Source organism: Bombus bifarius, unplaced genomic scaffold (genome assembly GCF_011952205.1).
Source record: "Bombus bifarius isolate JDL3187 unplaced genomic scaffold, Bbif_JDL3187 scf7180000007990, whole genome shotgun sequence".
In the NCBI taxonomy this organism is placed as follows: domain Eukaryota; kingdom Metazoa; phylum Arthropoda; class Insecta; order Hymenoptera; family Apidae; genus Bombus; species Bombus bifarius.
Window position 1 is genome coordinate 2,057,920 of NW_022884371.1, and position 14,554 is coordinate 2,072,473.

The 14,554-nt window shown below is 34.1% G+C and overlaps 2 protein-coding genes across 2 annotated transcripts; one reads left to right on the plus strand and one right to left on the minus strand.

Annotated features, from left to right (window-relative positions):
• Positions 1 to 3,855: 3,855 nt before the first annotated feature.
• On the minus strand, positions 3,856 to 10,978 carry LOC117205361 (hydroxyacid oxidase 1). The gene is made up of 9 exons (XM_033443690.1): positions 10,820 to 10,978; positions 9,739 to 9,883; positions 9,209 to 9,360; positions 4,885 to 5,140; positions 4,674 to 4,802; positions 4,470 to 4,602; positions 4,198 to 4,314; positions 4,009 to 4,120; positions 3,856 to 3,931 (listed from the first exon to the last, which is right to left on the minus strand). Exons 2-9 carry the CDS (start codon positions 9,873 to 9,875, stop codon positions 3,864 to 3,866), a joined length of 1,104 nt encoding a protein of 367 aa, XP_033299581.1. The 5' UTR covers positions 9,876 to 9,883; positions 10,820 to 10,978; the 3' UTR covers positions 3,856 to 3,863.
• LOC117205360 (N-acetylgalactosaminyltransferase 6-like) lies at positions 5,471 to 9,065 on the plus strand. The gene is made up of 2 exons (XM_033443689.1): positions 5,471 to 6,072; positions 6,431 to 9,065. Exons 1-2 carry the CDS (start codon positions 5,869 to 5,871, stop codon positions 8,057 to 8,059), a joined length of 1,833 nt encoding a protein of 610 aa, XP_033299580.1. The 5' UTR covers positions 5,471 to 5,868; the 3' UTR covers positions 8,060 to 9,065.
• Positions 10,979 to 14,554: the final 3,576 nt, after the last annotated feature.

Genomic DNA, 14,554 nt, shown 5'->3' on the forward strand with positions numbered 1-14,554 from the left:
TAAAAAGCTCAAACGTAAGAGAAATCGGAGGAATATCAATAACACTTTGATAATATCACGACTAATTGTAAGAATTGGTAATTATGTTTTTCTAATCCGGTTCTAATTAAATTTTATCGATCGTCAAAGAGAATCGGATCTTCACGCTATGTCCTTGAACCGTAGTCTATTTTATACACGTAGACAGCAAACAGAGACGAAAATTCATAAAGAGGAACACAAAGAGTTGTTCTTATCTTGCGTCTATCACGATTGAATGTGCTTTAACGCCGGTTTTTAATTAGTTACTCGTGGTTCGACATAATTTACGACGAAATTAAAAGTAGTCGATCGATTCTTCGTATAAATGTAGATTAAACTCGAGAGGATCGGTTATCTTTCTAATCAATATATTGAGCTTATATGTTTACACGTTAAATACACGTGCGCTTGAACAGGACACTGTGATATACGGCTTACGTTAAGGAAAGTTTAATGCGTTGCTATTTATTTGCCATTCTCGCTGATAACTCGGTGTACACGTTCTAAATATTTTTCGAATCACTGAGAAATTTTTAGTAATTTCTGACTACATATTCAAGGTCTTATAATCCAAAGAAATTAGCTACAAGATAAGCGTTCTGTTTTGTTACTATATCGCGATAGCAGAATCGACGACGTTATCTTCAGCTTTAGCAAGAATTCATAAGAATTTGTTAGAATTTTAAGAACGAGAAAAATTTCGTTTTATGGAAGACGTTATTGTTTTTTTATCGTCTTTCAACGAAAAATCGTCGGCTAATTAGTACCATCGTAAATTACGCAGTATTTTATAATTGCTATTATATATTTTCTAACTTTGTTTATTCTTACCCCCTTTCAGAGTACTTGAAGATATTGTCATACGATGACGAGGAAATTTCATTATACATCGTATATTTCATTAATTCTTTTCTTTTTTTTATTACCGTTTCATTATACTTAAGCGTTATACTATAAGCCGCTTATAGGCCGAGCTGGTCAATTGCGAAATTCTCGATTACTTTGCTTTCATATATCGTACATGTGATTATTGTTCAATTAAAAAAAAGAGAAACAAACGAGAAAGATGGCAGATAAATAAGAAAGTCTAAGATACTTAGGGTGAATTTTAAAAAACAACGTGTGTAACCTCTAGAGCTCAAAGTTGCAATGTTTTCTCTTATTTTATGGTATTGATCATCATGGCATTTGAGCGGCTTGTGTATCATTCGTATAATTTGAAAAACGTACTACGTTTCTAATACATTCTTTTTCTCTCTTTTTCCGTATTTTCGATTAAGGTAGATTAAAAAAAAATCGCACAACCATGAGCAAATCACACCAAGCAGTAATTGTACCACGTGTCTCACTCGCAAACACGATATACGTATAAGACTCGAATTTCCTCCGTGTAAACTGCGCAAAAGATATTCTAAAAACATTTTTACACTGTCGCGCTTCGTTACCGAATCGAAGAGCCATTCATCCCCACGATTTCTCCAGAGGGAAATTGTCTTTCCGATCGATCGGTCGACGGTTCGGTTATAGGATCGTTTTCATCGATCCGAATAACCGTCATCCGACCGATCGAGATAGAAAGAGACAACGGAAATAAAAAGGGACGTTGTTTCTTCGTACTTGATACATTTTCGTTCAAGATATCGAGCAACGACGTTATTCTCTGATCACCGAATTTTTGCATCGAGAGGCCGAAAAGAAAAAATATATCAGTCACGTTAAAGCAACCACATTGTTCCATCAAGTTCAGTTACCAAGAGAGAAGAGCGAAAAAAAAGAGAAGAATAAAAATCATCCAGTCTGTCACTGACAGTTGAAAAAGCTTTCGAGAAGCTTAAGAATACCAAAAGGAAATAAAACATATCCTCTCCTGGTTTAAAAGATGTTTCATGTTTCCAGTTTCGAACCCTTACTCGAAGGAAAATCAAAAAAAAAAAAAGAAAAAAGAAAAAGAAGAAAGAGAAAAGAGAAAGAAAGAATCGGAGCGATAGGGGAGACGAAGGCCCTCTCGAAACACACATAACTCTCTGGACCAATGAATTTTACACTAACTTACTAATGTACTGTCGCCTAAATCGCCACTTTATCGTGAAAGTAAGTTTCTCCGCCGCGTCTGGATTCCTTGAGAGACGCCATTCGACAAGAATTCGAACGATCATTCTTCACGAGGTTCTCACGAGCAGTAAAATATACCGCTGAAAATTTACAAACAAACACACTGTGTGTCTATAGTAATCGTATATTAGCCAATTGTATACCGTGTATGCGGGATTGATATCGTCAAATAATGTAAGATTGATCGAAGGAGATAAAAGAAAAAAAGAAAACGGAGGATGCATGTTTGCGAGCTGTCGATTTATAAAAGAATAGATCATATCGCGTGTGAATCGTTAATTGAAATATATCACAAGACAGATTAGCGAATTTTATTTTCTGTCCAATGAACTCTGTTTGAGAAACAGCGATCATTTTTAAAAATTCCGTTCTTATCTAGAAGATAGTGATTATCATAAGGATAACGATAATTGTCGAACGTTGTTATATTTTTATAAAATCGTTGATCTATATCCCAAAATACGTATGTAATCGCAAACGTGTCCCCTCTGTTCCAAGGAACCGCTTGTAGAAACGAAAGAAGAAAGGCGAATGTTCGTGTGTATGCATGTATATAACGTATATATATACAGTACACAGACAGGAGGCGTGCATGTGTGTATATATACTATCAAACACGTGTACATTGCGTATACATACTAATACATAAAGTAAAAGTTTAGCGTCGCAGCGTACATACTCAGCAAACAGAAAAACCTGTAGCGAACGAGGCCACTATACATATATACATAAATATACATATACATATATATTATAAATATATACATAAATTATAAATATATACATACGAGTAACGATTAATTGTAACGTTGTAAAGCTGTGAGTAAACAAAAAAAAAATTACAAAAAACAAAAGAATTACGAGTGTAATGATGGCATCAGAGTTACTAAACCGAGATAGGAAATACCGGAAAGATAAAGGGGATTTATTTTTTTGCCAAGAGAATTTGCCTCTCCCGGTATGCGATGTGGTATGGATTAAGAAAAAGAAAGAAATGCAATAAAAAAAGAGAGTATTTTGCGAATTGAACAGAGAGCGATGCAAGTACTTTGTTGCATGTTTCGTGCGTTATATATATAATAATATCGACGTCAAAATAGTCAATCTTGTTCCGTTTGCAAAGGAGCTGCGGATCACCTTTGAATGCGTGTGTGCGTACGTACGCTTCGTGAATTGTGATATGTGTGCCGCACACACGCATATATGTATACACAGATGAATATACAAGAGATATTCAATAAAACGCAGATATTGTGAAGAAAATATTCTAGTGTTATTCTTCCATTAATATACGTACATTTATATTTTCGTCTTTTATTGTACATTATTATTATCTCGTATTGTACATTATTCACTTAAAAGAAAAATCAATCAACTTAAAACATATTTATTATTATGAATGTGATAATATCCTACTGCTTTTAAAATATTCTTGAAGTTACTGTTGTACTCGTTATGAAACATATCGTATAATCTAAACTATTCCTCAAGTTATCTTTAAACCTAATCTTATGATAATCTTAAATGTCACGTTCATTAAAATCAATATGATCTTTAAACCAATTTATTATAATTACAGTAAAAATCCATTTATACGATACGGTACAAGACGTATCGGATAGCAATCAGTCGAATACTAGAAATCCACTAATTCCTCCTTCGAGTTCGACTAAACAGACTTTCGACAACTGGGATTTTATTGTAAATCAATTTTACGTCGTGTCTTTCTACTACAAATGGCTGTAGTAAGATTCGTGTTGAACCATGTCTTTCTTAACGTCTTGAACACTAGCACAGCCTGCAAATTGATTTCCAAATATTTATAAAATTGTCCATAATAGTATTGAAATTTCATGAAAGTGGCTTTAATCGTACCTGTCAACGCAAATGTAACATCAATTTCTTTCCTGAAGACTTCAAGAACTGCCCTTGCACCTTCCTCACCACCGTAAGACAGACCCCACAGCATAGGCCGGGCAACAAAAACCTAGAAATCATGCAAAAATAAGAATTGAGCAATTGTAGGATTTACATGACTTATATTGCAATTTGATATATAGTTACCATTTTAGCACCCAGAGCAAGTGCCTTGAAAACATCAATTCCCTGCCTCACACCTCCATCCATATAGATCTCTATTCTGCCGTTTACAGCTTCCGCTATTTCTGACAATGCCTCAATCTACAAATCATACATTATTTTTATTATTTCAGTATTATTATTAACTATTGTTATCTTTAAACATTTTATTTTATACTTCACGATTTTATTTATAATTCTACAATATTATAATACAACGTCAAAAGATACACTTTATAAAAAAATAAATAACAAACCGTTGCTGGAAGAGTGTCAACTTGTCGGGCGCCGTGATTTGAAACGATGATTCCTGATACTCCACTTTCGATGGCTAACAATGCATCTTGTGGGGTAAGAACTCCCTTTAAAACGATCGGCAGCTTTGTAATACTGCGGGGAATAAATTGAATTAGTACGTCTCCTAACTTTTACAATTGCAAATCATCAAACTTTCTAACAACCTTTTCAGCCATTTGATGTCTTCCCAGGTCAAGGAAGCATCAAACAAGTTCATAACGTATTCGCTTAAACCAGAGCCACTCTTGGCATTGTTTATTTTACTGGATAACTCTCCCTCAAAATTTCCTAATCTGAAAATATATTTTCATATTTTATTGTACAATTATATTTTATATATATTAAAATCTTATTATGGTATGGTATAATAAATACCTCAGATGAGTTGGAAGAGAAAATTTGTTCCTAATGTCAGCACGTCTATCACCGAACAGCGGTGCATCGACAGTAAGGACGAGAGCTTTAAAACCAGCGCGCTCTGCTCGTGAAACTAAATTTAGAGTAACATTACGGTCGTTGTATATATACAGTTGGAACCACTTTATTGCCCTTGGCGCAGCTTCTGCGACTTCCTCAATACTACTTGTTGATATCGTTGAGAGTATGTAGATCGTACCTGCTTCCTGGGCAGCTAGAAATAAACATTTTAATTCGGTTTAATTTCTCTCACACTTACACACTTAATATTCGAAAAACTTTTAAATTACATATAAATTAAATTTCGTACAATTTTATTAGAATGAACATATGTTCTATCTAGCGTGTTTCGTATTGAAATTTTTGCGCTTTTCACTAAGATTAAATTATGCTTATGAGAGTGTTACAATTTTAATATTAAACAAGTGACGTTAATACGTTGGCCTCACGGTGGTCATTGGTGACTTATATTACAAAAATCTTTTAAATGATTCAGATAAAATAAATTTTACAGACTAAAATGTTCTTTTTCAATTTGAATGAATTTTCAGAGAAAAAGTTCGTAAACACGATATAATTAGATAAAATGAAATGTTATATATTTCAGTGCATTTCGAAAATTCGCGTGACAGTCAACATGTTGGAGATACAAATGAGCGATCTACTACAGGATGTGTTTTCAAATATATCGAATGCATTCGGTCATCGAGAACTGCTTCGATCCTGAAGGATCGATCCTCAGTCGACGCGTGGCAACCGTGTCTACTCCATGTGTTTTATCACAAAAATTTATCCAACACTAATATCTCACATCGAAGATAGCAACTGATAAGCTGTAAGCAAATGCATATACATGAGGTTAGTTTCGTGTAGATAGTTCACAAAGCCAGTGGCTGGCAGCGGGATTTCACAAGTGTCATCACGCGACATGAGTGTATCACGATGATGAGAAGAAATGTTGTGAGCCTGATAAAGTTCTTCCTTCTGGCGGTTCTCACCGTGTTCCTAACCGTCGTCATATTCCGCTATGTACGAACGTCACCTAACCATGAAATCGTGACACCAGTTACCGTATTGGTGGGCATTGAAGGTGACAGTCAGAAAAATTTCGTCAATTCTAGGCAGAATCTCAACCATTTTTATCAGGTATGGGTTAAAGACCTACTCATTATTGACAAGGCTGATGCAAGTAAAACAGGTTTAGCAATAGCTTAGCCTTCTGCATTCCACGCAGTAGCGTACATCACTTTCGTGAACCCCGATGTAAATTATATTATTTTATATTAATGTTAGAACTACCAATGATTAAAGTATAAGGTTTGTGTATCAAAGAAATCAATTTGAAAAATATATAATGCAAGGAAACAAACAAATATCACAGGAAATATACAGTTGTAAATTCATAAAATTTCTATGAAGAAGGCTATTTTGATTAGTCTGGTAGTTCTAGTCTAAAGATGGAATTTAATTCCACAATATAATGTTTGAATAAAATTTTTAACAGGACTTGGATGAAAAGATAGACTGGCATGATTATAAGACAATTGAAGAAGACAGGAAAAGAACCGGTATAGGTGAACATGGAAAGCCAGCATTTCTATCACCATCTCTCGATGCATTGAAGGAAAAGTTGTATCAGGTAAATGGTTTTAATGCTGCGCTCAGCGATGAGATCTCAATGAATCGCTCAGTACCTGACATTAGGCATCCAGACTGTAAGAAAAAGAAATATTTAAGAAATCTTGATTCAGTTTCTGTGATAGTTTCCTTCCATAATGAACATTTTAGCACTCTAATGCGAACTTGTTGGAGTGTGATTAATCGTTCACCAGCGTTTCTCCTCAAGGAAATAATATTGGTAGATGATGCTAGTACCAAGGCAGAATTGAAAAAGCCTTTAGAGGATTATATAACCGAACACTTGACAAAAGTGAAAATTGTAAGACTAGAGGAGCGTTCTGGTTTAATTAAAGGTCGTTTAGCCGGAGCAAAGATTGCAAAAGCAAAAGTACTTGTATTTTTGGATTCTCATAGTGAAGCAAATGTCAATTGGTTACCACCATTGCTGGAACCCATTGCACAGGATTACAAAACTTGTGTGTGTCCTTTTATTGATGTGATAGCTTATGAGACGTTCGAATACAGAGCTCAAGATGAGGGTGCAAGAGGAGCTTTTGACTGGGAATTGTATTACAAACGGTTGCCATTGCTACCTGAAGATCTTCAAAACCCAACAGAGCCATTTAAAAGTCCAGTAATGGCAGGTGGTCTGTTTGCCATTAGTGCAAAATTCTTTTGGGAACTAGGTGGATATGATCCAGAATTAGATATATGGGGAGGTGAACAGTATGAGCTATCGTTTAAGATATGGCAATGTGGAGGTCAAATGTACGATGCCCCTTGTTCAAGAGTAGGTCATATTTATAGAAAGTTCCCACCTTTCCCTAATCCAGGAAAGGGAGACTTTTTGGGAAAGAATTATAAGAGAGTAGCAGAAGTATGGATGGATGAATATGCAGAATATATCTATACAAGACGTCCGCATTTGAGGTCGTTGAATCCTGGAAACTTAAAAGAGCAAAGAGATTTGAGAGCTAGATTACATTGTAAACCATTCAAATGGTTTATGGAAAACATAGCTTTCGATCTTGTCGATGTGTACCCTCCTGTCGAGCCTGACGACTTTGCATCTGGAGAAATTCGTAACATGGGTGTGCCAGAACTGTGCCTAGACTCAAAAAAGCGAAAAAAGGATGAACTTGTTGTAGTTGATACCTGCATAAAGGATAATCCCAAAATTATAGGAGAACAAGAATTCAAACTGACTTGGCATAAAGACATTAGGCCAAAGGATCGTACAGAATGTTTGGATGTTTCTAGAGGAGGTGCAAAGGCTCCAGTCACTTTGTATCCTTGCCATGGAGGCCAAGGAAATCAATTATGGCGTTACAATGTTGAAAAACAATGGCTGATGCATGGTTATACGTCGAGATGCTTAGACACAGATCCAGCAAGCAAAAAAGTCTTTGCAGCGAAATGTGATTCGTCTTCTGCTACGCAAAAGTGGAGAATCGAGAAAGTAAATATGAAAGCTATTAATAACTGGGATAATGTGGGACCCAAACGACATTAATTCCTCTGCCTTTTATTGCCGTAACTTTCTTAGTCTCTAAACGTCTGATGTTTAATTATATGTATGTGTATATAAACTTATGTTCCATTTTTATTAACTAGTCATCTAAAATCGTAATATTTGAGTTCGGTTTGTATCCATCAAAATACGAATTTTGAGATTTGCGAGCTTTATTTATATAATACAACACGATGATAATATTACTCTTTTTTTTTTAAAGCAGTCCTTACAGTATTTCCATGGTAACGCATTTCTTGACGCATTTCTATCACTGTAAATATTGTACGAACCCTCTGTTGTGCCTTAAACATATAGCTGCATTTAGAATATATACGAATATATCTCATAATTATAATGATTACTTTATAAAGTAACTTCGCTTCAAAGCTCAATTTTTATCTATTATGGATTATTTTTTATTAATACAGTATATATTTAAGGGTTACAAACGGACTGATCGACAGAAAAAATTTCTTTATTGCCAAATTTCTCAAGGAGCTAATTAAGTTCTTTCGACTGAAATAGAATATACTATTATAATGTACGACCGAACCGGCAGACGAATAAATTGTTTCCTGTACAATTATAAAATAAAAAATTCTACAATCGAAACACGGCTAAGCAATAATAAGTGACTTTTTTAAACAAGTGACAATGCCTGCAAACATATCATCTTATTGCATATATAATGAATTACCGAGCATTTAACTTTTTATATAGTCTAATGCGATTTTTTATATATATTTGTACCTAAATAATGAAAAGACAACAATTTAATTTCTGTACAGACTCGAATAAATTAAAACAAACAAAAGAATTATGTATTTTATAGGAAATCATGTACTTGTTTATTCAATTTTACCGTGCTCTACGTTGTAACATTTTACAAACATGAAAAGTTCGAATGTGATCGTCGCTGACTAACCGAACACAACACGCGTTTGTGATTGCAACTATTTTTGTAAAATATTTGCATAAGTTAATAAACATTTTTACTAAATCTATATATGTTATATAATGAATGTGTTTGGTATTTAGAGATTAAATATACGTATCCATATAAGATACTGAGATTATTTAAAAAACAAGAAAAATAGGGAAACTCATAGTGGGACATTATCATAATTAATATTAAAATGCAATATTTACCTCTTGCATTTGCACATTCACCCTCAGGATGCGCCATACGTTGCATAGCTGCTGGTGCGACTCCCAATGGCATCGAGATTTGTTCACCTAAAATCCTGGTGCTTAAGTCCCTCTTGGCAACATTTCTTAGAAATCTTGGTCTTATCCTGTATCTGTAAAATGTTACATTTTTTTTTAATTAAAAAGATTAGAGAATAGATTAGATCTACGAATTCAACTCGCATTTTTTTGGTTGAGCAATTGGTAGTTTAGATTAATTTTATAGTGAATTTAGAAATGTTCATTGTTTAATTCATTGTTTAATTTCATTGTTCAATTAGTTCTATTAGATGTTTCATAAAATAAAAGATCTTTAAATTTTTACAGAAAGTGTCCAAATTATACGAACAATATCAAGACTGAAAAGAGTAGAATGACGAAAGAGTTTCGATTTTATAATCATTCCTTTTCATACAGTCTTAATAGTAATATAAGTTAACTGCTCCGCATTTAAATTTACTTTTAACGATAAACTATTATTTTTTAAATACCTTTTGAAAGCATCCTTATTTAGCTGTAAACTGAACTGCTCGCCCGCCCCAGAATTGTAATAATCTCTGACAGAAGGTGTTAAATGCGTGCTAGCATATTTCTCGAAGTCCTCAATACAGATCATTTTTTGAGCCATGGTGTCTTCTGAAATCGCATGCGAAATTAATTTTGCGTTTAACAAGTCCTGTATGTTCAATATAATTTACAATATACAATGATTCCCGGAAATATTTAAACTCTTGCCACTTTTGTGTATATATTGTATATATGTGTGTTGTAAATTAAATAAGACATTTAATTAGACATTAATAAGACATTTTGGCATTTCATTAATACTGTACCTTGGAAAATTATGAAACTAATTTAAAAATATCTATAGAAGTTACAGGTTATTCATTGCAAACATATATTCAGTAAAAAATTAGTACATATTATAAATCGTTATAAGGTAAAGGTGGTCTCACTAGATTATTAATGATTTTATTATCGCGATGATGGCGATTATTAATGAATTATTAATATAATGAATAATTGATATAATTAATATAATGAATAATTTAAGTACTTTGGTGATCTCTGCGAAATACATATTTGCACTAAATACTTCGTGGCTTCTGTATGTACATTTCTCAATTTGTTTCAAATTTTAATAATACAGTTATGATAGTTGAATCTCATTACAGTATTCAAACAATTTCAAAATGTTTCGAAACACGTATAATATATTCATTTCGCATGTAATATATTCACAGGAAATTTCTATAAATGCTCGAATATTTTCCTGAGCTATTGTAATTCACCGTATACACGTATAGAGTACGAATTTTCATGCGTATACAGGAAATTTTAAGGTGCGAAAGTGCGCTATTATACAAAAATATATAATACTTAGTTAAATACCCGTTATAATTTTTAATTAATTAATCTTCAATCAATTCATTCATTTTAATTAATTTTCAATTTTAAGTAAAACAAATTTCTATTTTATTTCTATTTATCTATATGGCGTCCATAAAAATATAAATTTGCAGAAAAATCCGCACTCTGCACATATAATTTACAAGACTTCAAACAAATTACCGTTTTGTACGTTGAAAGTACTGATTTCTAACGAACTATTAACGTGACACTCGCGCGAACCCAGAGATACGAAGAAACTGCCCGAGTCGGAAGAGCGCCGCGCAATTTATGCACGATAGATCAATTTCTATTTTACAGCGGATCACTCAGTGAATCGGTTGATTTCCCAGCAAGGAAAACATATGATTAAATGACTTCCATAGTCTCCACGATAACTCCTATTGCCAAGATAACCTCGGGAGAGGTAGCGTGTCCAGTAGTATTACAGATAAAATTATTTGCTTTATCCAGAAACCGTTTATCTTTGCAGAGTTAGTGAAAGACGCGTGTGTTGTCCTGAAAGGCGGAAGATGAATCGCTCGCTGTATTTTGAAATCAACACTGGGATGTAATTAACAATTATTGATATAATTAATGAACATAACGATACCCGTTATATGTAATGTGTCCCTCGCTTCGACTTAAATTCTGTTCTATCTCTATTCCAATTCACTTTTATGATCATCGAGCGTTAATTATTTATTGTTGTTGCTATCCCTGCAAATAGTTATCCAAGAAAATTTTATTTTAGTTATATGGCGAAACATGTATACGCGCTATCGACTATAAATATTAGCACATATATAGACACTACATATATAGACTCGTTATATCTATTGGACAAATCTAACAAATTTTATTTTATCTCATATATTATGCCATAAGGCACAAATCACGCGGATGAAATAGTAGACTTATTGCGAAGTAATTAAAAATGAGAGCTACGACAAACATTCGATTGATACCAAATACACATGCTACAAATATCTTAAAATTTCTGACTAATAGTGTATATCATAGAGGATTGCAGACTTAGCGTTTCATTAATATGTTACAAGAAATTACGATTGGCAAACCAATATAGCGTAGTTTCTTTATAGATCTCGAAAATTTATTTAACACGAGAGATTAACGATAAATCGGTCGATATCAATATCGATCATTCATCGTCGAATTTTATTCCACCCCTTATATCGTAATCATGTGTGTGTGTGTCATATGTATGGTATGTACAAGAGGTTTTAGATTAGATCTTCATTATCACGCGATTAAACGAAATTTTGTTGTGCTAATGAATGAGGCGTCACATTGTTAAATGATCGGAACCGAATGGGATATATCTGTGATTCATTACTTGATACGACCGATAGTATATAATAATTACGTACTTATCAGTCAATCCCATGGTTATCTAACTTACACAACTTGAAACTTTGAAGTCTGTTGAAAGGACAAAATTTCAAGGACAACGGGTAAAAATGTTCCATGTCGATAAAAACACTTATGCAACGCTTGCCAAATAGTTTTTCAGTTACGAATATCTTTAACAAATACATATCTTACACGAGCAAAAGTAATCGTAACCCACGTCTATCGGTATTTATGCAAGACAACATTTTTTCTTGTTTTGCAACATAGTGGCAAAAAACTTTGATAGTCGAAATTGAGACAAGTGAACTTCAAACTTTGTCGATTGCAACGAAACAAAGGGGATGCAAAAAACAACAGACGAGTCAATTAAATTCTCCTCTTTAAACGGTATTTCGTCGCTAGATTACGAGTGTTTATGTAGATTTATACTCTTATGGAATTTTTGGCCCGAGATTTCTTTCACTCGATACTCCGGTCAGCAATAATCGAAGAGTACTTGCAGAAGACACCGTGAGTGGTAAAACTGAAGAATTTTCTTTTTCTTATTGAAAAATGTTCTAACATACCATACCATAGTATAGCATTTAAGCGCAATTAGCCTCTCTAAATAGTTATCAATAATGCTAGAAGATGGTGTCAGTGGCACGTCCAACGTCGCCTCTGTAGTATAAAGAGAAATATAAGTGTCAGCTAATAATAATAATTGTTTCTTGGCTTTTGTCTATACCATCTATTTAAATAAATGGAACATTGAGTTTTCTTTAAAACTAAGAAGTGGCACGTACAGAGTTTCCTATATGTACGCTTTCCTTTTTCATGAATTTGGGATACATTTTTATTTTTCTGAATTACTAACTTTGCACTATGAAATTTTCTGTAAGTATACAAAGAGCTGACATCTATTTATTATACATATTGTATTAGAAGTAATACGCAAAAGATTCTCAGAAGCGCTAAAGATTTTGACGTCAAGTATCAACTATGTATTAAGATAAATTTGTTTTTAAATTTTTTCGGTCACAGTGAAACAGAGAGGATGGAGATGGAAATGAAGAAGGTCGATTAAGCTGGTGTTATTCCTCTTTTTCAACCATACTTTATTACATTCTGTTAGAAATAATACACAGAAGATTCTCAGGGGCGGCGAAGCTTTTCACGCCGATCACGCACGAGGTGAGTTTGTCGTTCGATCGAGAAATCGAGGGCCCCGTGGATCGTGTGGCGAACCGTCGTCTGCGACCCCCCGAATGAAAACGATCGATCATGCACTGTTAAATCGAGAATATATATATATAATATAATATATATATATAATCTTAATTAATATTTGTATTAATGAGAGTCTGCGAGAGACCATAAATATGATTATATATATATATAGAGAGAGAGAAGGGCACGCCGATTTCTTTTCCTTTGTCTCTCTTTCTCTTTCGTATTTTCTTAGGATCGCAGACTCGGTTGGCTCGATTTGCGATTAACGTTCGAGTAAGTAAAATGCTTACGTAAATGCGCCTATTTGAAAAAACGAATAATGTCACAAAACGACGTGAGCGTTTATCTTCGGTTTTTAGCCACTCTTATAGAGTGTGTTTTTCACTCGGTTACGTTTTCTTTCTCATCGTGCTTTTCATCGTATATCTCTCTTTCGTTTTGTTTCGATTTGTCCATCGATCGATCCAAAAATCACATATACGCGACAAATTAAGAATATCATACTTTATTGTTTCTTTTTACCACTTTTTGGTATTACTTTCGTTTGAACGTCAATATATGTATTTGGTGTTCGATTACGAAGCAAGTGTTAGTTTCATTTCGAGTTCCTTCATGGATGCCTAAAGGTAGACATCCGTCGATTATTCAGATAAGAAATCTTGTGATACGGTATTCTCGCGATAAGCTTCATTCAATAAATATTTTTTCCCTCTCTAATGAATATGTAGGTGAAGAAATTTCTCAATTTTATCCCAAGGTCTCGGATATCTCGCGAAGTTGTCTTGGGAATTTTTCCCGAGTAATTCTCCTCTACTGAAGGATTTTCTCTTGGAAAAACACCCGAGAGAGGTTCGTCAAATTTCGATCGTCCTGGACCACGATGATCCCTTACGAAGATATTAAAACCATATATTCAATCTTTTCTTTGAAAAGACCTAACAATATCGTACACACGAGGAGTGCGATCTTCGTTAATAAGATCTGATGAACGAAAAGATCGAGGAACGTAGAATTAATAACCCGACGATCCTCTACAAGAGGAAACGTTCAATGTCGGCAGATTTTTCGACTCCAGAAAATTCTTGGTAACCGAGGGAACGATGATCCAACAAGAATCCGTGATCGTTTCACGCTCGGAACGAATGAAAAGGGAAAAGACTCAAGGTCGACGAGGCACAATCTATTGAAGCACCATAGGTTCAGGGGCACGGGCGCGCGCGCGCGCGCACACACACACACACACACACACACACCGCACGGTGGTTTATCTCGACTCGATACGAATATAATTAATAACGCGCGAAAGTGGAAACGATATCGGTCGTTATCCAC